Source organism: Pristis pectinata, chromosome 21 (genome assembly GCF_009764475.1).
Source record: "Pristis pectinata isolate sPriPec2 chromosome 21, sPriPec2.1.pri, whole genome shotgun sequence".
Classification (NCBI taxonomy): Eukaryota; Metazoa; Chordata; class Chondrichthyes; order Rhinopristiformes; family Pristidae; genus Pristis; species Pristis pectinata.
Window position 1 is genome coordinate 13,920,279 of NC_067425.1, and position 25,628 is coordinate 13,945,906.

The 25,628-nt window shown below is 41.8% G+C and overlaps 1 protein-coding gene across 1 annotated transcript; it reads left to right on the forward strand.

Annotated features, from left to right (window-relative positions):
* Positions 1–1,898: 1,898 nt before the first annotated feature.
* Positions 1,899–22,783, forward strand: tp53i13 (tumor protein p53 inducible protein 13). The gene is made up of 9 exons (XM_052035719.1): positions 1,899–2,266; positions 2,743–2,817; positions 3,207–3,242; positions 6,622–6,680; positions 9,829–9,907; positions 12,275–12,403; positions 13,379–13,585; positions 14,795–16,043; positions 20,835–22,783. Exons 1-9 carry the CDS (start codon positions 2,147–2,149, stop codon positions 20,945–20,947), a joined length of 2,067 nt encoding a protein of 688 aa, XP_051891679.1. The 5' UTR covers positions 1,899–2,146; the 3' UTR covers positions 20,948–22,783.
* The last annotated feature ends 2,845 nt before the right edge of the window (positions 22,784–25,628 follow it).

The following is a 25,628-nucleotide window of genomic DNA, read 5'->3' on the forward strand; positions in this document are numbered from 1 at the left end:
CAGAGACCCCACCCGCCCCAGACATTCTCTCTTCTCCCATTGGGCAGAAGATACAAAAGCCTGAAAGCATGCACCACCAGGCTCAAGGACAGCTTCTATCCCACTGTTATAAGATTAATGAATGGTTCCCTAGTATGATAAGATGGACTCTTCACAATCTACCTCATCATGGCCTTGCATCTTATTGTCTACCTGCGCTACACTTTCTCTGTAGCTGTAATACTTTATTTGGCAATCTGTTATTGTTTTACCCTGTACTACCTCAATGCACTGTGTAATGAATTGATCTGTATGAACGGTATGCAAGACAAGTTTTTCACTGTAACTCGGTATAAGTGACAATAATAAACCTGTTCCAGTCCCATCAGCACTCGCCAGATTCTACCACTCACCTACACATCAAGGACAATTTACAGTGGACAATTAACCTACCAACCAGCACATTTTTGGGACGTGTGAGGAAACCTACACAGCCACAGGGAGAACGTGCAAATTCCACATAGACAGCACCCAAGGTCAGAATTGAGCCCAGATCACTGCAGCTGTGAGACAGCAGCTCTTCTAGCTCTGTCCGTGTGCCATCCTCTCTTGGCAGTGATGCCCATGTGAAGAAATGGTATGGCAAGGGAGGGCTACTGTCCTTCATGGACCATATTTAGCAGAGAAGGAGAAATGAGGCAGAAATCCATTATCAGTAAATCTGCCAATGCAACCATTAGGGTGGGAAATAGTTTCAGAGCCTTCTCCATCTCAGCCCCTGCTCACTAAGCTAATATTGTAAATACAATCACAAAATCAAACACTCCTTGCTTCAATTCCAAAGAACTACTCATTTAGCCGATGTCAGTGCAACTGGCCATACAAGTTTGGCAACATTACAAGAAACAATCCCCAAACAAATTAAAGTTCATGAAATCCCATTGAAAAATCTATAGACACATTTGCATATCAAATCTGCAATTGCCACGTATACCATATTGACTCCTGCCTTTACAAAGATCACAATTGCCACGAGTGTATTATAGGCGAACAAAAATCAAAAGCCCATGAATCCACCAATCCGATGCAGTAAAACAGTTTCCATGTCATTTTGCATTTGCAAGATGTCACTATGAATTGCAAAACATCCGGCTTCATCGTTAGCTTCCAAATCCTTTTATCGTCGTGTATTTCAATGGTGTTAGTACAATGGGCGTGTATCTTTCCCAACATCTGGTGTCAATGTCACCTTAAATTCACGTGTTCGCTGTGCTCTGCGACCCAAGTCCATTCCTTGCTCGTGCACTTTCCCAGATAACGTGACTGCTTCCCAGATAAGCGACGTCACAGGCTACTTGGCAATAAATACCAAGTTTGTTTTTTTAAGTATTTACTTTGGTTCTGAAAGTTAACGAGGGGATTGTGGAATCCTCACCATTAACCTGGATGCTAATATTTTCCACAAATAAATAACTAGGGTTGCTGGAAAAGCAGACGGCCTCGTTTGTCGAGAATGTTACAGGCGATAACCAAAGACCCCTGAAGATGTTACTTGCCCTACATATTTTTCTTTTAAAACGTCTGATTTTCGAAATCCACAGTATGTTGTTTCTTTTTTAAATGCACCGGATAGCTCATAAATTACAGATGTTGTTCTATCGATCGTTGATTCCATCACCAGTGCCATCAATCAAAGTAAAATTAAACTTGCAAAACTACTCCAGGCTAAGGCGGCACAGGCAATGATATTTAGTTCATCAGCAAAACTTTGGTGCTTTGGCAAGAGTCTGACTGAGCCGAAAGTGGGTGGGAAGGGGATGAGGTGGTTCAGCTCATGCGCTGTTTGACACTGTTGGGACCCCGTAGCAGCTGGGACGGGAGTTGTTACATTGGAACAGTGTCAGTTTCCAGACATGTCTTAACGTTCCATTGCGCCGCCCTCCTTTCATGTTTCATCCAATCACGTTCCGAGTATGGGGGTGGCCCCACCCACCCACTGAGCCCGGAGTTTGGTGAATGAGCCGGGCAGCTCCTCCGCGATGGCCGTGTTTCGGATGGTGCTGACGGTTCCGGGGAGTTTGTGGCTTGACCTCCGGCGTGTCCCAGGGATCAGGCGGCCTTGGGCTCGCCCGGTGCGGCTGTAGCTGGGCAGCCGGTCGGCTCGCTGATGGCTCGGGACCCGTGTCGGGGCTACATGGAGGCCGATCCCGGAGTGGGGCTGCTCCTGCTGCTGTGGGCGCTGCTGGCGGAGGCGAGGGCGCGGTGGGCTCCCTGTGATACTGGCAAGGTTGGTGGCGAAAACCCGGCCCGGCTCTTCACCGTTTTGATACTTTCTTTTATATTTAAAGAGTCCTCAAAAACTTGTTCCTGTTTTATCCGTGACGTACTTACCGCTCAACAAATCGGGAAAGGTGTATCGGGGCAGTATCATTGCATGGAAGTCTACAGCCCTTCCATTAATGTGTCTGGATCTTGTTCTGTCCCTTCCTGGGAAAACCCGTGGCCTTATCAGGCCTGTGTGGTGGGAGTATTGTGATGTCCAGAAAACTGGATGCAATACTCCAATTGTGGCTGGACTAGTGTTTTATAAACGCTTATCGTGTCTTCTTTGCTCTTGTATTCTACCGCCCCCCCCAATCCTTTTGTGCTTTTAAGTACTTCTTAACCTGATCTGCCACTTTCAATGAACTCGTGTGTGTGTCCCAGATCCCTTTCTCCTCCTGTACTTTTTTTCTTGCTTATGATGCTTTTTTTCTTTTTAAGTTTAAGCTTCAAGTGGATTTACCACCAGTGGAAGAGTTGACCTGTCCTGGACCTACCTGGGCACTTCCAGAATTGGTAACTTTATAAATTTATCTTTACATGGTTGCGTTAGTAAAATGTGTCTCCTATCTAAGGTGACTGGCACATTGTGGCTGCACATTATTTCCCCCTGCAGAAAGAAATTTGTTTGTTCTTGCTGGTATCAGGTGAATGCTCTTTACTTAAGTTGGTGTTGGAACCAGACAAAACTCACCTCGGTAATTACTTGATAAAGAAGTTCAAGGTTGCAGCTGACATCAGTGAACTTGGTGCCATTTGAGTGTTAGGAGAAATGGTTGCATTTGTTTGACTTTTGTACCATTAAGCAAGCTTATAGTTACAGGTGGTATGTAGAAAAACATTATTTTCTTGTTGAATGGCTTTAAGTGATTCATCTGTTTCACCTTTTGTCATTTACCTATCAGGTAATTCCGAGTCTGGCCAAAATATATCCTGAACAGGTATGATTACACACACCAATTTTAGCCATTACATTTAGGCTGGTATTGTTGTAACAGATTTGCAAATCTTGTATAATATTTTAATATGTTAAGTTGAATATTAACTTGTTGCTGATATGCATATTAATTTATGATTAATCTATTTGATTAAACTTTAAAATATTCTTATCAGTAAATGTTCAGTTATAACAATGGGGCAAAAACTCTGATTTTGGCTCAGGTATCAATTGGTCTCAACTGAAATAGCCTTCCAGGAGGAAAGTGTAAGCGCAAAGACCTGATTTAGGTTTGTCTTTGATGTCCTTCAGTTAAATCACTTGCCAGCCCTCTGCTTGAAGTATGGCCACACAGAGACACAAGAAATTCTGCAGATGCTGGAATCTGGAGCAATACACAGAAAGTACTGGAGGAACTCGGGTCAGGCAGCATCTATAGAGGGAAATAAACAGTCGACATTTCGGGTCGAGACCCTTCATCAGGACTAGAAAGGAAGAGGGCAGAAGCCAGAATAATGAGGTGGGGGGGTGGAGGCGCACATGCAGGCAGATGGTAGGTGAGAAGGGGTGGGGGGGGGAAGATCTAATAAGCTGAGAGGTGATACGTAGAAGAGGCAAAGGGTTGAAGAAGGAGGAATCTGGTAGGAGAGGGCAGTAGACCATGGAATAAAGGATGGAGATGGGCAGGTCATCAAGGTGGGGGAAGAGAGCCACAGGACTAAGAAGACAAGGGGGTTGGGGGGGAAGAAAATGAAGGGGTGGGGTCACCAGAAGTTAGAGAAATCGATGTTGAGGTCATCAGGTTGGACACTCCCAAGGCAGAATGAGGTGTTGTTCCTCCAATCTGCATCTGGCCTCAACGTGGCAGTAGAGGTGGCCGTGGATAGACACATCAGTATGGGAGTGGGATGTGGAATTGAAGTGGGTGGCCACCAGGAGGTCCTGGCTGTTGCGGCAGACGGAGCGAAGGCGCTCGATGAAGGGGTCACCCAATCTGCGTCGGGTCTCACCCATGTCCAGGAAGCCGCACCGGATGTAATAGATGACACCCTCGGACTCACAGGTGAAGTGCTGCCTCACCTGGAAGGATTGTCTGGGACCCTGAATGGTGGTGAGGAAGGTGGTGTAGGGACAGGTGTAGCACTTGGTACGGTTGCAGGCATAAGTGCCAGGGGGATTATCAGTGGGGAGGAGCGAGTGGACAAGGAAGTCACGGAGAGAGCGGTTGGCCAAATGTGCAAAGTGCCATTGTCTTGCTGGCACTTGTGGAACCACAGTACCAGTACATACAGTCCATTGTTGCCCATTAACCAGATTGTAATGTCTCTAAGGTGCTTTCTGTGTAACAAAACTGATGTTCTGTGTAACTACTAGTTCTTAAAATACAGGGAATTTGCTATAGGCACATGTTCAGATTGACCAGTAAAATGTTCCCCATTGTTAATTTGCCCTGTAGTTCTTGACACCTCCGTTCCCTCTTAAATTGGAGAGTGGATAAGAGGAATCGTACAAAGGAAGCTACTTGATCTTAAGCAAACCAGTTGCTCTAAATGGACTTAATTTTTCTCTGCTAATTTTGTGATTTAATCCAGCCCTTATGGAGTGGGCCTGTGCTGTGTTTCACTTTTGGAAACTTTAAACACTTGCATTGTGAAGTGGACAATAAATTATAAAGAGCTGGTGGTCCTCATAACAAGTAAATCAATGTTTTTGTGAAACTGTTCTTGTCTCAATGTTGTGATGCAACATTCCTGTGGTTTAAATTGTCTTGATCTGTAGAATGTGACACATAATAAATGCACAGCCAACAAGGAAAACCTATTCTCATTTTTGTCTATTGTGTTCATATTTACTTGTGGTATAAAATCAAACACTTTTTTTTGCAGGTTTAAGTGGTTGGTCTGTTCAGTTTTATTTCCCCATTGATATGAGAGAAGGATCGGTTTCTTGCAGTTGTGATCTAATTGTTTGAATACAATGCCACTTGCAATGTGTGCTGGCTTTGTTAAAGTTAAGGTGCCTCAAAGTTTGCATTCACTGTTACAGGACTTGAGATTGGGTGTGGATTGTTGGCAGAGGAATGTGATCTGGGTCTGAAGGGTAGTTTGCGTACAGAATGGGCTCAGACCGAAAATGTATAGAGCCCATAACACCATGACCTTGTAGATTGAATGACGTTATGAATGTAAAGGAAGCCATGCACTATTCATAAAAACGCATACAAGAAATGCAAAAAAATGAAGGTTATTTTGAAATAACAAATAGGGTGAAAGGGAGACAATAGTCTATAAGGGAAGACTGATTGCATTCTTCCTCAGCCATCCTCCCTTACCTGTTGTTTGAATGTGCACCCCACACTCTCCCTCCCTCCTTTAAATCCTGACCCATTCAGGTGTCGCAAGTGACGGTGTTGAAATTGCTAAGTCCCAGTACTGTTGGTATTCCCCTTTACCCTCTTTACACTTTCCACCCAACAACCTGTTAGCCAAAATAAAACAGAAAATACTGGAAATACTTGGCAGGTTACATCTGTGGGAAGAGAAATGGCTAATGATTCAAGTCAAAAATGTTTTGGGTTGAAGACCCTTTGTCAGACCTGTTACTCTAGTCATCTGTGACCCACAAACTGCTTCAATCCCCTCCCTGTACTTAGGGCTTATTTTGAGGTAATTGTTGGTAACTGTCTGGGTTGTTTCAGTTTTGTGCACTCCACAGCAAAATGTTATTCCAAGCACATCCAAAAAAAAACTACTGACAAATCATTAGCAAGGATAAGGTCTTTGCAAATGTTTTTATTAAGCATCTCGCTTGCCATCCTTCTGTAATTATATAAAAAAGTCAATGCTTTGGATTTGTTACATGTCGCTCCAACACTATGATTAGCCTTGCATTGTTGGTTTGTGGTGTCTTAGTTTTCGAAGTGGCCTAGATTAACAATATTTAACTGTTGGTGACCCATTTGATTGGTAGGGAGCAAATTCTTGCTTGAAGGTCAACTGGTGTTGATTCAAAGGTGAGCTACTATAGGTGCTGGCAATCAAACAGGATGGATATGGATGTTGAGGGACTTGAGAAAAGAAAGGTGAAAAGACAGATTTTTGGAAGGGAATTCTTGAGCTTCATGTTTTGAGTCCTCGAGGGATGCATACCAGTGGTGGAACGAGTCATTTCTGGGATGATCAGGAAACCAGAATTGAATCCTATTCAACTTAGTTGTGACTGGTTTACAGATGTAAAAGGCCAATGTTAGTAGTGCAATGGTCTGTATTTGTTGTGCAATTGAGCCCTAACTGGTTGTCTTTCAGCTCTCTGCATATTTCATAAAGAATGCTATTAAAGAAATTGATATTCTCTTGGCCTGAGACACTCTCTTCCTTTTACAGAAGGCTACTCATGTGTGCATGGACAAACAGATTGTGTACAATATGCGAATCCCAAACAGGTACTACATTAATGATGGGTGACATTAAAAGAACTTATAAATTATAATTTGATGTTTTTAAAAATCAGATAGTTGAAAGTATGCTGCAGAATATTTAAGACTTCATTTAACCTGTGTAACAAGTGAATCTAGCAATGAAGTGAAAATGTAAGTGCAGGATTTGCCAGCGTTTAAGATTTGCATTTTTCTTATTGATCATTCAGATTAGTCATAATTACTCAGAGTTCCTCACATGTTAATTACTTTGAATTAAATTACCACAATTGTGTAGGCAAATATCACATGGTGGATATCAATTCGATGTACAACATGTTATGATGTTTATGATGGGCACGGCAGCCATGGAGAGCATCTCCTCTCTGAATGGTATCATGAGATCTGAAGGACCCAGAACCAGCAGTCTGCTTTCGTTTGATCTAAAAGGAAGTGTTGCATTCCCCTGGTATTGCACTGGAGCATCAATCTTAATTATGTACTCGGTTCTGGCATCTAAGCCACTGAACCAATTGGTGGTACAATGATGAGAAAACATAGTATTGAAATTAAATATCACAAAAGCAGTTTCATTTGATTGTGAACTGTGCCTACTGGCAGGTTCTTTAATGGGCAATTTGTAAAATACAATGCAAGTTGGAGAATTCCCCATTGCATAGTCATAGAGCAATACAGCATGGACACAGGCCCTTCAGCCCAACCTGTCCATGCTGACCATGCTGCCCACCCAGCTAGTCCCAATTTCCTGCGATTAGCCCTTATCCCTCCAAGCCTCACCCCTCCATGCACCTATCCTCGTGCTTGAATGATTATTGTACCTGCCTCATCCACATCCTCTGGCAACTCGTTCCATATACTCACCACCCTCTGCATGGGGAAAGCTGTCCCTCAGGTCCCTTTTTAAATCTTACCCCTCTCTCCCTAAACCTTTTCCCCCTAGTTTTGGACTTCCCTACCCTGGTGAACAGACTGTTACCATCCACCTTATCTATGCCTCTCATAATTTTAAACACTTCTATAAGGTCGCCCCTCATTCTCCTACGTTCCAAAGAATAAAGACCAAGCCTGGCCAACCGCTCCCAATAACTCAGGCCCTCTAGTTCTAGCAACGTCCTTGTAAATCTTCTTTCCAGCACTTTTTGCAGTTTAACCATGTCTTTCCTGTAACAGGGTGACCAAAACTGTACACATACTCCAAGTGTGGCCTCACCAACAACTTGTGCAACTGCAACATAATGTCCCAACTCCTATACTCACTACCCTGACTGATGAAGGCCAGTGTGCTAAATGCTTTTTTCACTACCCTGTCTACCTGTGACGCCATCTTCAATGAATTTTGCACTTGGATTCCTAGATCCCTCTGTTCCATTACGCTCCCTAGTGCTCTACCATTTGTAGTAAAGTCCTACGCTAGTTTGACTTTACAAAATGCATCACCTCGCACTGATCTGTATTGAAATCCATTTGCCATTCCTCAGCCCACTTCCCTAACTGATCAAGATCCCCCTGCAATCTACGATAACCTTCTTCACTATTAACAACACCTCCTAATTTTGTGTCATCTACAAACTCATTGATCAAGCCTTGTGCGTTTGCATCCAAATCATTGTTATACATAACGAATAACAAGGGTGCCAACACCGACCCTTGTGGCACACCACTAGTCACTAGCCTCCATTCCAAGAAACAACCTTCAACCACCACCCTCTGCTTCCAACCTCCGAGCCAATGTTGCATATTCACATTGCATTTGTTCAAACTCAGTTTATTTAAAATTATATTGGGTAAATGGACGTTTCCTGTTTGGAGATTTTCCCAAGACAGTTTTGCTCTTCAGAAGATCGTTCCCTTAACTTTCTATAATCTCATTGGCCGCAGCTAATCATGTCACAATTATTATGGTAAACAAAGTTCTAAATCAATGGCAACAGAGACGAGCCATGTTTGGAGAAGGGCAGCAATTGGCCCAGTTTTTGTAGTTTATTTGTCACTGGTGACCACATAACTATTGTCTTTGTTAATGCTTGCTGATTTTGAATGCTCTAACTGGCATCCTTGACCACTTTGGCTATAAAGTTTCATGTGTTATTGTGCTAACCAGTTGGAAGCAGATAAATGTAACGGGAGGACACACTGACATCAAGCAGCAGTTTGGACAGGTTTTTGTTCGTGTCCCACAATGTAGAGTAGAAAAGACCAGTAGAACACATCGGTTTAACAATTCTACTGCTCATCATAAAATCTGGCTTTTATGATACCACATGCATAATGAAGTAAATAACAAAATGGAAGATGATCTAAATTAACAAGCTTTGCTGATTTTGGGCCTTTGTGGGTAGCCTGTTGTTTAGCCAAGCTATTTTTATTTGCAGGACGAGTGTTACTTTGACCAATTGAGAATGACTGTGTGTGTCCAGCAGTTTCCATGGGGTCTGAAGTAAAAACTTGGTAATCCTTCAGCCCTCATCTCCCCTAATGAGGAATATTCTCCTCTTCTGTTTGGCCCCAAGGACTATCCGTTGGAATCTTGTTCTTGAACTGAATTCCCTTGGTTGTTCTCTGGGAGCCAGTCGTGCTTGTGCTCTCAGGCTTATCTTAGGCAAGTGAATAAGGCCACTACTGATGAAGTGACTTAGTGAAGTGTTGGTAGCACCCAATATAATTCCTGCGAACGCTGAAGTTCTGTCTGGTTTAGACCTGATGGTGTTTTGTGTATCTTGGGAGGGAATTGGATCCAAAGGATATTCCAAAGTTGTGGTGGGACATGACTAATTTTGGATAGTCGTCTTAATGTTAAACTTGGAACTGCCAAGTCAACGTGTCTCAAGGTGATGCACAATTTTCATTTATTCATCTATTTTGTTAACAATACAGGAAATTTCATATTTTCAAGGTGCATGGTTAAATAGTCTGTAAATAAACTCTGTTCCACTAGGATCATGTTTGGTGAATTCTTGCTTTGGGCCTTCTGTAGATGGAGATATTGTTTAGTGGATAAAATAGGATTTTCTTTGTTTAAACAGTTTCTTACAGTTCAAGTACAATCCCGATGGACTATGTGAAGCTGCAAGGTTTTAGCTGAGCTGTTTTTGAAGGAGGAAGCCAATCATTACTTCCTTAACCCTTATTCTTTGTTTCTGTTTGAACCGGACAGTGGCATGCATCGACCCAACTGGGCCGTGTATGGAGAATACTTGTTCGTCCCTGCTCAGCGCTGGGTACACAACCTGCAGGTACTGAAATATTCATTGGTAGTTTTAAGCTTGATTTCTTCGTTGAGAAACTGGGTGTTAATTTTCTGAGTGTTCTCCCAGTGAGGCATTAGTCCACATGTAGAATGGGGTGGGGAACACATGGAAAGGAGTGTTATTTCCATCTGGGAGAATGGGATTGTGGAGATCCCTTATCCGGTGACAATGAATATTTCAAAGTGCATTGGAATGAAACAGTGAATTGAGAGGGCATTTGTCCCATGAGGATTACTAGGAATAATAACCAGCCAGAATGGGTAATTCACTGAACTACCAAATCACAAAATAGTTTATTTTCTGAACAACATCCAGCTGCAAATGTTAGCATTAGGATAGCAAGAATGTACTACATTTCCTATTCCATTCACAATTAGCATAGAACTCTGTTGTAATGAAAGGTGCTCCCTCTGTTCTGTGGAGTGCCGATAATGGGAGTCATGCAGCTGGGACAAGAGCATGGAGCGTCATCTAGAGAGAATGATGGAAGATGATGAACTGCTGTCCCCGGACTCTGGGCTCGGAAATAAAAGATGAGGCAGCCACGTTGGCGCTGAGTATCTGGACAAAGACTGTGGATAATTGGCTTCACAAGTGGATCATGAGACTTATTCAGTGGTTTATGAGGTCCTTACTAATGACCAAATATGCCATTGGCTGTCATTTCCTTTGTTCCTTTTGGAGAAGAAAATCTGTTGGTGTCAGTCTTTCAGTGACACCAATTTTTAAATTTTGCATTGTGATTTCCATAGTCTCAGTATTTGGATGATTCCTTTAATCAGTTGCGTGTATGCAAAGTGATCATATGACCCATTGTCACGAACCAGCAACAAAAGAACCACACTGAGCATGATTCGGTGTTAAAAACTATTTTATTAATCACTACTTATGATAATACGTAAAATAAAAGTAAAAATGTTAGTATGTTAGAATTCAAAAATGTTAAACCTTGAACGTTAACCCCAAAAACTAAACTCTTCGTGTGTGTGTGGGGCAAAGTCCCAAACTCCAAGTCCAGGAATGGTTCTTAAAGTTCAGTTCCACAAGCCATAAGGTGAAACATGAGCAAAGGCTTCTTCAACAACCACCGTTGTCTGAAGATAAGACGTAGATGTAGAGAACATAGAGAGAGTAATTACGAAATCCAAATGTTCCACGATGGAACCCAAACGACACTTCGGTGTTTACTCGTTAGTGACTTCCTCACCCCGAAAAGCATCCAAGTTGTGGTCGTCCACACACAAATACCTGTTTCCTTCTACAGGTCAGCAACAAAGTGAACTCCACCGGATTACTTCCAATTTCCATACATGGATTTCAGTGGCAGACACAGTTATTGTTTCTCATCCATGGATAGAGAAAACTAGCAGGCTGGTGTCTCTCTCCCTTTTCTCTCTCTCTCTCTCTCTCTTCTTCTGACTTTTTCAACAACGTCATTACGTCCTTTATCTTCTATTGACGTAAGCACGCCACACACACACACACACACACACACACACACACACACACACACACACACACACACACACACTATCTTAAAGGGACATTCACTGAGTCCGTAACACCATACATCAGTTGGAGGTGTTTTTAAGTGATCTCACTGTCCGTTGATGGTAACAACCAATTAGCTCTGAGCGGTAGTAGTCTCTGGCTGTTATTAAATACGTGGATGACTGATTGTTCCCAGGCCAGTTGGCAGGACTCTGGTGACGAACTACATTTATCACTTCTAACTGTAGATGCTAGAGTAATATCACACTTTAAAACAGATCAACTCCAATAATCGTGTCCACAGCACCCCTCTGTCTCTCTCTTCTCCCTCCATTGTGTTAACTTGGTTAGTAGCACTCACCACCTGAGCTGAGGGGTTCCATGTTCAAATCCCAGCCCAGAGAATTGAGTACCAAAATCTAAGATGCTCTACAGTAACGGTAAGGGGGTGCTGCACTGTTGGAGATGCTGTCTTTCATGTAAAACCAAATTCAAGGCCTTGGCTAACCCTTGAGTGGATCTAAATGATCGCAGGACACCATTTTGGAGTTATCTCCAGTGATCTGGCCAATATTTATCCCCTAGTTACCAATCCCTAAAATACTATTGGGTCATTGCTCTCTGCAGATCTTGCTGAGCACAAATCAGCTGCCAAGTGTCCTGCATCCGTGTCTGCACTTCATGTCCTGGGGTGTTCTGAATGAGTTTGAGAGGCCTTGTTTAAAAAAAAATGCCTTAACTTCCACAGGAGACCTTCCAGCCCCAAATCCATCAATTTAGATTAAATGTTAGCAAATGCACTCCCTTTAATCTGAGTTGTGTATTAATTGTACTCTCTTTGTATTTTCCCTCTTGTACCAGTGTGGTGGGATTGCCTTCCTTTATCATCCATGTACACATCCCAGCCTGAAGGAGGAACTGTCCTTGTTGGCCAGGGCTTGCGTGTATAAGCACATCATCACTCCTCACCTCAACCTCACTCAGGAACGGGTAAGCAACAACTTCTAGCACCATGAGATATATTGGCTTTAAGATGGACTTCCTCCCATTTCTATCAATGATCCATTGTTTAAAAACTTCCAAAAAATTAATGTTGTGGTTTCCATATTTCTGCATTAATTTTGCACGTTGAGGTTTTGAGACGTCAAGTATCTATTTGTTTCAGTGAGAATCATTGGGATGGTCCGTGGTATGGATTTGCTTTACTAGCCTCTGGATTAAGTACTTTGAGAATGAGTAACAGGAATCTGTTGCATGTTTCTGACCCAGAGTGACTATTGGTTCTATAGGACAGTGTTATTGCTGGAGTATTGAAGTACATTGGGACCACAAACGCTAGAACAAAATGACACCAAGAATTGTAATTCCTGATTTAGAGTTGTCTGCAGCAAATTGTGCGGGGGGGGGGGGGGGGGGGGGGGGGGGGGGCTGTGGATTAAGGTGGAGAATATATACTAAATTTTGCACAATCTCTGGTGCAGCACCCATGCAAGTGTTTTGATTGTGGATAAAATGACTGTCTTTTCTTGTATGGTGTTCCTTTAAGATAACCATACTGTGCATAAGATGCCAACTTTTGGGCATCTAATGAGTACAGTACCACATCTGTTGTGTTCCAGAACTAGTAATTCAGAGATTTATATCTCTCCAGATCTGTGGGGAATTTAAAGGCAATACATCTGGGAAAAATCAGTCTTGATAACAGTGATGAAACCACTGGATTGCTGCTTTAAAAACCTGTATGTTTCACTAAAGTTCTTCTGGGAGGGTAATTTTACTCCCATTGGGACTGTACATGAAGCTAGACCCATAGTAATGTTCTGGATCCACTGTGCTCTCGAATCGTCTATCAAGCCACTCACTTGTTGATCAATAAATTCTGGCTTTGCCAGCACCACCCATCTATAAATGATTAACAAAAACACTTTAAACTGTTTATTTAGCTCCACTGCTTTACTTTCACAGCCCCTGGCCCTGGTTGCATGGGGTAAAAGCCTAGAGATGTCAGAGGTGAACCTTGCAGAAGCTGTTAGCTGGCTGAGGAAGAGTGTGAACAGGGCTTGTGACTCCCAGCTGAAAGATGATGGGCTGTACAAATTTTTGCTGATCCAGAAGGCAAAGCTGGTGTCGGATAACAATGACGGCATTATCTGTCCTGCAGATCAAGTCCAGGTAAACTGCTAACAGCAAATTTAAAATAATTGAAGGAGATGCCTACAAATGAGATGCTCAGTTTGTTTGTCATTTGTGGAGCCTTTAGTTAGCTGGTGTGTTTGTAATTATAATTTATCACAGGCCACTGGTTGCTAGGGCATGTCCAGCCTAAGCATCTCCTTATTGCTAGAAGGCCATTTGGCCCATCAAGTCTATGCCAGCTCCTGGCATTCCCATCTGTTTTATTTCTCTGTAACCTGATTTCTCATCAACTCCCCAATACTCCTGCCACCTACCCACGCCAGTGGTTTATTTACAGTAGCCAGTTAACCTACCAGTACATCTTTGGGACGTGGGAGGAAACTGGAGGAAAATCCATGGGATGATGGGCAAATTTTACATGGACCATACCCGGATTCCTGGAGCTGTTTGGCAGCAGCTCTGCTAGATGTGGTGGTGTGCTGATCTGGCAGACCCTGGATTCACCCTGGGTTGGGACTCCAGTCATACAAGGCCAGTGAAAGCCAAGTCCAGTTGTCAGCATTCACTAGTCCCAAATGTATGGTTTCTTGCTTACAGTTTTAATCATCCTTTGGTGGCTTGTTACACATGTCTCCTACAGAAATCAGGATTCATGGATGGTTAAATACTGCCCACAATTTAACGAAGCTCTTTAAAAAGTCATTGTGGTTACTCTCACTATCATAGCACTAAGCTATGCAGAACGTATGCCAGCTATGTGTTGTATTAGCCAAGGCAATAATTGACAACAGAACCTTGCACATTTGAGGGGGAAAAGAGGTTTGCATTTCATGCCCACAGCATGACCAGCAGTTCAAATTGTCATGGTTAACAATATGGCAGCACCCTCCCATTTAAAAAGCAGTGTAATAATGGCAGTGGAGGAGGTAAACTTGGATAATGTTGTTCAATGACTTAAGATAGGGGTGACCCCCACATTATGTGGGAGGGGATTGTGTTCCTAGAAAATTGGTCTGTATCACGATTTTCCGAAACATGAAGTTGTGTCATTTGCAAGCGCATCAAGAAACGAGAGTTGAATAAATGTTTATTTCTTGTTTTTTGAAATTCCGAGTGAATTTAATTCTATATCTCATTTTTGGGTAGTGACTTGCGAATTTTATAAGGGTTTCCCAAATAGCTGTACTGCAGAGGTCACCTGTATTTTAAAATTATTTGAATATAAACTTTTTTCTGTTTGGGCAGAAACTGCAACATTACTTTAAGAAAAGGGATCTTCAATCAACAGCAACGAAATGGAATAAAGTTGGAGATCGCACAATGAGATACCTGCCTAACAGGCATGTAATTTTGAGGAGGAGAAGAAATGTTAATCCCCATGAACCTACCCCAATCAGTAAACAGGTGGCAGTTTTGTCTAAGGCACTTGAGCAGAAAAACAAGAAAGATGAGGATTCTGCCACTAACTTTGTTGCAAATCTGCAGGTTACAACACTACCTACTGGCCATGCAGTGGTTACAAGGGAATGGCTTCAGCAAACTGTAGTAACACTTACCGGGAAATCTGAGAATGGCCTGGTGAGGAGGACTATTGCAAGTCAAGAGGTGAAGGGAAGCTATGGAATTGGAGGGAGACAGAACAGAATGGGAAATGAGTCCAAGTTTGCAATTTCTGTGTTAAAAGACTCCAGCAAGACCCATCCACATACTTTTCAGAGCAACCGTACCTCTGACCTCTTGAAAACTGATAACCAAGCTGCTAATGAGCCAGATTCTGAGCACTTTCAAATGCACAACCTTTCACACTCTTCACTGAATGTCCAAGTGAAAACTCATTGGGCTAGTGATCAACAAGGAGAAATTGAAAAGGGTGGAAGGATTACTGACAAAGCCAACCAATTGGTTGGGACCTCTGCCTTTAAGGAACAGGGGACGGTGAAAATCATTGCTGAAACCTTGTCTGTTACAGACAGCAAGGGGCTCAATGGGGATAGAGGACAAGTAAATAATACTCTTGTAAGTGGGAAAAATATAGAACTATATAAAAATGATGGAATGAAGCAAAATGGGAATTCTAATAAAAGCTACACTGAAGAAGCGGATAGTGATAGACTGATACCAAAAGGGGAGATGGGGATAAATGTAACATTGACTATACATGCTAGGGGTAACCACAATGCCACAGCAACTGTGGAGTCTGGAAGCATTAGATGCAAATGTGATGGGGCATTGCAGAATGTCCAGGTTGACTCAAAAGGTGCAGATTCAACTGATTTAAAGGCAGCAATCGTCAAGGCAACTGCTGAAGACAGGATGATATACGTGCCCACTCCAAGGACAGAGGAGGCAGCCTGGGCAGCTGCAGCACTCACTTTTCTCTTTGTGTTCCTTACGCTGGCAGTGTTGTACACAAGGCTGTACAAAAAATTCGTAAAGAGCGACAGTCTGTACTGGGCCCCTGTTCTGGCTGTCGATGGGAAAGAAAATGTAGCAGGTGAACCTCTTTTAATAACTAGTTTCCCATCCACAAACTTAGATTGGTAAAAATCTGGTGGAGGTGGATATTCTTGCGATAAAATTATCTGGAGCGTCTCCTGTGGTGGCGTTGTGCTGTGTAGGCGGTAATTGGCATCTTGCAGTTGTAGGATGGCTCGGCAGATAGAACTGCTGCTCCAGTGAACAGAATTCAGCCTATTCCATCTGTGTGGAGTTTGCGCAACACTCAGCCTCCAGTGTCGTCAATCTTAGATCCATTGAGCTTCCATCACCAGTTGCTTCAAGTCCCATGCTAGCCAATGTACACGATCTGCCAAACTTTCAACCCAGGACCCTCCTTGTAAATGCTCTCCCTATTGCGTTTTATTAATCTTTGAAACTGTTGCCATTTTTCAGACTTGTCTCTTGTAACTCTGCATCTCATTCAGTTAAGATTCCATGATCTGCAAAGCTCCAAAATAACTCTAACAATGCTGCAAACAATCCAAGTGACCTATTTGTTGGATAGACTATAGTCTACAACTAGTGTATCCTCACCCAACACCTTTTGAGGTCTGTTTCAGGTTAAACTGGATTGTTTGCACTTGGGCTCCTTATTCAGCCCAGCCAAATCTCAACTATCTCCTTCCACTTGGGATTATTTGCACCTCTGCAAAAAATGTTGGGCTAGAATCACTGCAAATAGCTGTATTTATTGTTTGCAGCAAGATATTTGTGTGCAAGGAAGGCAATGAAAATGCCCAAATAGGCTGAAGGAAAGGAGGATGGTCAGAAAAGGAATGGTGCAGTACTGGCTGGTGTTAGATGCAAGTTACCTCAGGTCAGTGATCAAGTATTTGACATGTCAAGAGGAAACTGGTGGAGAATGTCGTCAAGCAAAGGAGGCAGATAGAGACGGAATGGGATGAAGAGAAAATGTAGAAAGACTAATCTATATAAAAGACCTGAAATAATCACTGAAAAAAGTCCTGACCCTATTTGTATCAGGAAACCAGTCTAAGAAGTTAAACAGTGAACCTGCAAACAGAACAAGAAAAAGGCTTGGGGATGTTTGTAATCAAAGGAAACTTTGGCTATCTTTGCCATGAAGGCAACACTGATGGGAGCCCTCAGGAGGAGGATAACCATGGTGCAGTTTGAATTTCTCAATGTCACCTTGGAATTCAAGAGATGAGGAATATAGATGTTTGGTGGAGGATGGTGGGATAATTTGCAGTCATACAGCACAGAACCAGACCCTTTGGCCCATCCCGACCATACAGACTATCGAGTACTTGTCTATACTAATCCCATTTACCAGCACTTGGTCCATACCATAGTGATTCGAGTGGTCATCTAGATACACAAATGTTGTGGGTAGTACCTGCTTCCACCACTCACTTAGCCAGTGTGTTCCACATTCCATCTTTCATCTAGTTTAAAAAGCTCTTCCTCAAATCCCCTCTAAACTTGCCCCTTAAATGTTCTCTGATGAAAACTCAGCCTATCCAGTCTCATAAATGAATTTTTTGGCCCACAGTGAATCTGTGAACCCTCTCCAGTGCGAATCAAGTCCTTCCTATACTGTGGCAACCAGAACTGTACACAGTACTTCAGCTGTGGTATAACCAATGTTTTATAAAGTTGTCCCTGCTTGCATGTTCTAAGTAAGTATTCCTATATGCCTCCTTAACCACTTTAGCTACCTGTGCTTCCACCTTCAGGGATCTTTGGACTTGTAAAGCCAAGTTCCCTCTGTTCCTCAATACTCCCTCAGACCCATTTGTTCATTGTGATTGACCTTTGCTTGGTACGCCTCCCAAAGTGCATCACCTCACACTTATCAGGATTAAATTCCATTTACTATTGCTACCTACTAATTAATGTCATTCTTAAACTGATAACATTCCTCCTCACAATCTACAACACTAATGTTTGTATCATCTGCAACCTTACTATCTGTACCTCCTATGAAGATAAGAGATTGCAAGTGCTGGAACCTAGAACAAAAAGCAATGCTGGAAGAAATTGGCGGGTCAACTGGGTTTGCACCTCCTGCCTCCATAGATGCTGCTTGACCCCCCTGAGTTCTTCCAGCTTTTTTTTTGGATTCATACCTCATATATGCATATCCAAATTGTTAATGTATATAACAAAACAGTTAGTGTTCCGCTACTAATCCCTGTAGTACGACACTGGTCACAGTCTTCCAATCAGAAAAACAACCCTCCCCCCATCACGCTTTGCCTTCTATCACCAAACTGATTTTGTATCCAGTTTGCTAATTTGTCCTGGATTCCATGGGCTCCAACCTCAGACCAGGCCCCCCATATGGAACCTTGTCAAAGGCCTTACAGAAGCCTATGTACACAGTATCAACTACACAGTATCAACCACACTGCCCTCATCAATACATTTTGTTAAGTCAGAAAAATTCAATCAAATTGGTTGGATAGAATCTTCCCCCTAACAAAACCATGTTGACTATCTTTGATTAATCTTTCCACCTAATTGACTTAATTCCAATTAATTGACTATCTTTCCAAGTGCAGATTAATCCTGCCCCTCAGAACTTTTTCCAATAACTTCTGCATAAGTGACAGTAGACTTATTGGCCTGTAATTACCTGGCTTATCCTTACTGCTCTTGAATAAAGATGCCACATCTCTTTTCCCCCCAGTCAACTGGCCAGAGTTTAAAAATCACAGCTCCAGGAATCTCCTCCCCTTCCTTCCATAGCAGTGTGGGATACATCTCATCAGTCTCTGGGATTTGTCCATCTTTGAGCCTGCTAAGACATTGAATACCTTATTTTCAAGAACACATCCTAGGATTTTACTGCCCTCCACCCCACCCCACCCCACCCCAAATTCTCCATCTACAACATCATTTTCCTTAGTGAGTACAAACGACAAATATTCATTTAAAACCTCACCTACATCCTCAGACTGCCGCTTTGGTCCCTAAAGAGCCCTGCTCTCTCTGGTCATCCTGTTGTCAATAAACATAAAATGCTTTGGAATTTTCCGTAATGCTGTTGCTTGTGATTTTTCACACACCCCCTTTGTCCTAATTTCTCTTTTTAAGTACCCCCTTCACTCCCCCCTTTACATTTCTCTATACCTGTCATAAGCTTTATCTGGCCCTCAATATCCCTGGACACCCAGGGTTACTTGGACTTGCTGTCCATACCTTTCACCATTATGGTGGCATATTGACCCTCAACTCTCATTATTTCAGTTTTGGTTGCCTTCCAATAGACGCTCTTGATTTTCCTCTTCCAAACAAGAGTGGCACACAGCATTGATAATGACATGGTTTTAAAATGAGTAATCCCAGCATAAAGGAACTACAAAACAAGAAACCAAATACAACAGAGAAAACCGCCAATAGTGAGATGTGTAAATTCAAACTGCCTGAATCAAATAATCCAGAACCCGGTTTTGAGGTTGTACATAAAAAAAATTCCAAACTAAAAGCTACAGTGGAGCAGGAAAAATTTTACCACAGGGCTATGGAATAAGATGCAGACCAATAGGCCATTGATCCGAAATGTTAACTGTTTCTCCCAAAGGCTGCTTGATTTGCCAAGCATCTCCATTTGTTTTGCCAGGATGAGCACAGGGAGGAAATTGAATCCCAGAGAAATGATCAATGGTCTCGTCGTGAACCAGATCCCTGAGAATCACAGGAGCCTGTTGGTAGAAAACACAGTTGCTCTGCTGCTAGTGAAGAGACAAATCTAAACTACAATGTATTTAGATTGATGCTAATCCTTAAGCTGGTTGGCACAGTTGGTAGAGCAGGAGGTAGCAAACTATGATATAGAAAGAAGGACTAGCTATGGATTTTACCTTCCTCTGCCTCACCACTCCACAGTGTGTGTGGAGTTTGCATCTTCTCCCTATGATTGTGTGGGGTTTCTCTGGATGCTCTGGTTTCCTCCCACATCCTAAAGATGTGCAGGGTGTAAATTGGCAGCTGTAAATTTTTTCTAGTGTAGGTGGGTGGTTAAATTGGGGTGAAATGGTCGCAGGGAAAATTAGGAGGGAATGGGATTGCTTTGTGATTGTTCTGATGGGCTGAAACAGCCTCTTTCTGTGTTGTAAGGATACATGAAAATACGTCTGAACAGGATCCTGTTGTGGTTGTACCAAGCCATGAGAGTCAGAAAGATGCAGACACTATGGATTTTATCTTTGACTCTCCATTACTTTCCTTTCCACACCAGTGTGCCCAAACACCACTACATCAGTAGTTTAATAACAACACACCTTCACGTTTTATTATATGTAGACCAGAATCCCAATTGTCTCTTAAGAGTGTTTCAGTCCAGTTAAATGTCAAGTCAAATTTTGTTCACTCATTGTTAATTTTACCATTTAAGTAAGTAAGTTACATTATCCTTCTCACTTCACACAATAATAGATCACATTTACTTACAATGAACTGAATTTGTCAGGTTAATTACACCCATCTCATTGGCCTGCCCCTGATGCCTTGTAAAATGTTGACATAATATCCAATATCAATGAGGTATTTCACTGTTTTGCCAAATGAGAAATATGAATTTACTTAAGATCTGTTTTTTTTAGTCAAACTGCTAGTTATTCATTCTTTTTGTTGCAAGATTTGTCTTGTATCTTTAGAAAAATATGTGCCACATCAACTTCCATAGTCAGCAATTTCCTTGAGTCAAATTAGTTGGTCACAACCTGAGCTTATAAGTGCACTACTGCTGGACATGCACAATACAAGATGCAAAGCTTTGGATATTTTACACACAAAACTAAACTATTATGTCCTCTAGATATCATAAAGAGAAGAATCATCAGGCTTGGCAAGAAGAGGAAAAAAAGGCCACTATACAAGAAGAAATCCATTTCACCTTATGCTGTCCTTCCAAGTGACAACAGCGACTGACTGTAACAAAACTGTTGATTCGGTTTGCTGTTCTGTTCCATGAAGTGACTTAAGTGCTCGGACCCAGCTGCCATTAAGTAACTGCGAACAACTGCAGGGAGGGGGGACCCCTCCCTGGAAAATCAAACTGCAATGCTGGTGGGGATGGGGGAGTGGAGAAGAGAGAAAGTAGTTTGAAAATTATATCTTGTGTGATACAAGATACTTTGTTCGATTTAAATCATGCATAATGTCAGGGGGTTTATTCTGGTGCACTCTACAGTTGTGCTTCATAGTTTTCATTTGTGCCTTCAGGACTGGAGTAAAATCTCAACTTTTAAGTAATTGATGTAGAGTTAAAAATACCCATGTGAATATTTTAATAGTGATATAAACCAAAGCCTTTTGTTGTATGTGGCATACATCAAATTGCACTGTGTCAGAGTAATTTTGCAGTTTATTCCCTTGTATGGTTTAAATTATCCATTGTTGAGATTTTAAAACAGGAGCATTTGGGCCATGTCATCAGATGTGGTATCAAATAGTGCACTCATTTATTTGATCTTAAAACTGGTTTGTGTGGGATCAGGTGGGGCAAGGTGTATAAACTGGTTTCTTTGTTGCAGACTATCTAATTCTGCAGGCTGTGAATACAGTTGTATCCTCAGGTTATCGCAGAATCAAGTCTCGCTTGTTCCAGCAAATGACAATCAGGATAAGGTTTCTCAGTTTAAGTAATTCATTAGGAAAATCATTAGCTAGGAAAACAATTGCAGAAGCAATCATTGATACTTGCAATAATGTAAAAGATCTTGTGAACTAGGCTTCGGCTTCAAACTTGAGCCAAATGCACCATCATTCTTATCCGGGTTTTCAGATGAAAGTGAATCCTCCAGATCCTTAAATTCATGGTATAATTTTAGAAGGAAATGAAATCATCTTTGCCTAAATTACTGCAAGTGGCATTAGATTGGTGATCAAGAATTAATGATTTACATTGGTGATAAATTCCATCTCAGAACTGGTTGCAATGAAATCAGTTCAAAACAATGATCTTGAAACCTTGAAATTAAAGTGATTTCATCTCCTCCCCAACATCTTCTGTTACAGTTAGTTTCAAGCCAAAATTTGTAACTTGTGGGGTGCATGCAAGGACCAAGCTCCTTACCATGCACAAGTGGTGCCATTAATTGATGAGGGTTACTCTGGCTGCAAACTGCATGTAGATTGAAGCAGTTTTGAGTTTGTACATAAAAAATCCAGACTAAAAGCTGCAGTGGAGCAGGAGAAATTTTACCACAGGTCTATTAGAATAAGATGCAGACCAATAGGGTGATATATTTAATACAATAATATTTGTTATAATGCAAATGTCAGTAATAAAAAGTCTTATTTGTAAATAGTGCTTACGAAGCAAATTTAAATGATCAATGATTTCTCATGTTAATTTGCTACAGAGATGATCCAGTTTCAGCTGCAGCCAATGTAACTACCAGGTTAGAATGGTGCATATCGAATAGTAGTTAAAGGTTTTAAACAAATCTGCAGGTTGCTGTTATCTTGAATATAAATTTATCTGAAGTGAGTGGAATTTATCTTCTGCAACAGAAAACTAAATAGAGAGACAGAGAATGGATAGGGAAAGTGATTCTTCCCTTCGATCTGTCTAGATAGCAGCTTTATCGCTTGGGAATTTTTAATGCTAAGCTATAACACCCCAGGAGTAGTAATTTACAAAACTTGTGTAATTTCGTATCAGAACTGATGCTATTCTTAGTGACCAATGGGGAAAATATTTTCAAATGTTTATGATCATAACTATGATTTTATTTCTTAAAATTAAAATTTTAGAATTTATTTTTTCTGGATATCAGATTCTAATTTTCTTAACTATTCTCCCCCAAAACAATAGATGTCTGTAATATTATGCTCATTCTGTATTTTGTGAGCACTTGGGTTTTTAGAAATTCTTTATTTTTGCTGCAAAATGATTAAAAGAGAGGCTAAGAAATTTTCTGTTAGAGAGATTAGAAGAGGGAGCAGGTAGAAACAAATTGAAATGAAGATTGAGTGATTGTAAATATTGGTGGAAAGGTGGGATTGAGGAAACAGGGAATTGCAAAACATTTAACTGGAAAATGCCTGAATCTATAATTAAGTGGTAACAGGGTACTTATTATTGGGAGAGTTGTCATAGAACAACATAGAACATTACTTCACAAGAACAGGCCCCTTGGCCCATGATGTTATGCTGAACTAATTAAACTAGCAATTAAATGCCTAACTAATCTAATTCCTTTTGACTACACAATGTCCATATCTCTCCATTCTCTGCATACTCATGTGCCTATCCAAGAGCCTCTTAAACACCTCTATGGTATTTGCCTCCACTACCACCCCTAGCAGCACATTCCAGGCACTCACCACTCTGTGTGTAAAAACAAAACCATACCCCCCCCCCCCCCCCCTTATGAACTCTGCCCCTCTCGCCTTAAATGCATGCCCTCCAGTATTAGACATTTCGACCCTGGGGAAAAAAGATACCAGCTGTCTATCTATGCTTCTCTTAAAATTATGAACTTCTATCAGGTCTCCCCTCAGCCTCCGCCGCTTCAGAGAAAACAACCCAAGTTTATCCAACCTCTCCTTTTAGCATGTGCCCTCTAATCCAGGCAGTATCCTGGTAAACCTCTTCTACACCCTCTCCAAAGTCTCCACATCCTTCCTATAATGGGGTGACCAGAATTGAATACAATACTCCAGATGCAGCCTAACCAGAGTTATGTTGCTGCTTTATAAAACTTCCTGACTCAAACCCAATGCCACAACAAATAAAGGCAAGCATGCCATATGCCACCTTTACCACCTGTGCAGTCACTTTCAAGGAGCAATGGATTTGGACCCCTAGATCTCTCTGTAGATCAACACTGTTAAGGGTCCTGCCAATAACTCTGTACTGTCCTTTTACATTGGATCTCCCAAAGTGCAACACTTCACACTTGGCCAGGTTAAACTCCATTGATTTAGGAAAGGGAATACGAGTTGGAGCAGCTTGTAGAGCTGCTGCCTCAGAGCACCAGAGACCTGGCTTCAGTACTGACCTGTGTCTGTGTGGAGTTTGCATGTTCTCCCTATGACTGCATGGGTTTCCTCCAAGTGCTTGTTTCTTCCCATATCACAGACATGCAGGTTGGCACTGTAAATTTACAGTAACCCTACTTAAATGCAGCTATACTCAGCCTGGGACTAACCCTGGGGATATGGGTTAGTGCAGTAAAGTAGCACCGGGGTAAAAGATCAGCCACGATTTTGTTGAGTGGCACAGCAGGCACAAGGGGTCAAATGGTCTACTGCTTTATTTCTCCTGCATTTATGTTTGCAAAATGTCTCCTACTAGAGCATGAAGGTCAAGGGACCCGAAATCGGTAAGTTGGATAGTGAGCCAGGCACTACACAGCTGGAATCTGGTATAAACTAGTCATAACTAATAAATGCACTGATGCATCATTTCTAATGCTGGTGTTCATGAACCCGCATAAGCCTCAAAGTTTGAATGGGAGAAGTGTGTTCTGATGGGAGCAGTGATTCAAGGCACATTGATCTGATGTCAATTCTCCAGCAGGCAGGAATTTGAACAATTGATAGCCTTCATACAACTTAAATGCAGCTGCATTCAGCCAGGGACCAGCCATTTTACTTTAATAAAGAGTACACTGACCCAGACCTGGATCACATGAGGTTACATACTTTAAAAAGACTACTGGAAATAAACCACACACCATTTCACTGTCCAAACAAACCACACCCTGTGTGGTTAGATCTTGTGAACGTCACATGGCACACTTGCCTTTACCCACTTGTATCACCCTTAAGCTTTTCTATTTCTCATATTTTCTTACTACACAGGCCATTCAGCCCATTGAGTCTATGCCAGCTCTCAGGGCATTCCCATTCCCTCAATTATTTCCCTGTAAGCAGGGAAATTGGAAGGTTTAAATTACAGATACCAGTCAACTGAATGGATAAAACCTTTATACAATGCAGTGCTGACATCAAGATGTGTTGATGCATCCAGAATCAACCGGTGTCTTCCCACTGTTTCCCCATCCAAACAAACCATGCCCTGTCTGATTCGATCTTGTGAACATCACATGATCCACTTGTCATTACCCACTTTCTTTTTAATCAACTTTTAACAAAATTTTGTATTTCTTTTATTTCCTTACTACACAGGCAAAGAGGGGCTATGATTTATGATTGACAAGTAAAATGAAGGAAAATCCCAAGATATTATACATCAGGAGCAAGAGGTTTGTTAGGTAAAGAGTGGGTCTTCTTAAGGATCAGAGAGGTAATCCATGTGTGGAGCCAGCCGATGAGTGAGATCCTAAATGAATACTTGAAAATAAAAAACTGCAATCCTGGATATCAGAACTAAATGCAGAAATTATTGGAAATACTCAACAAGTCAGGCCACAGCTTTGGGAAGAGAAGCAGAGTTAACATTTCAGGTCGAAGACCTTTCTCAGAACTGGGAAGGAGACAAAAGTGGTTTGTTAAACTTCAGGGAGAGTTTGGGGAGGGGGTGGTGGGAGAATGTCTCTGTTAGGGTAAAACCAGGGTGGTATAGAGATAAGGTACAAACAAGAATCACCTGGTCAGTGAGTGAATGGGAGCAGTCGGAGAGTGAGAACATAGACTA

Coding starts and splice junctions, on each gene's coding strand:
- tp53i13 (XM_052035719.1), top strand. CDS start 2,147: ATGGCTCGGGACCCGTGTCGGGGCTACATGGAGGCCGATCCCGGAGTG. Junction 9,908..12,274: donor GCTGGGTACACAACCTGCAG/GTACTGAAATAT, acceptor CTCTTGTACCAG/TGTGGTGGGATTGCCTTCCT. Junction 16,044..20,834: donor TGGGAAAGAAAATGTAGCAG/GTGAACCTCTTT, acceptor TATGTCCTCTAG/ATATCATAAAGAGAAGAATC.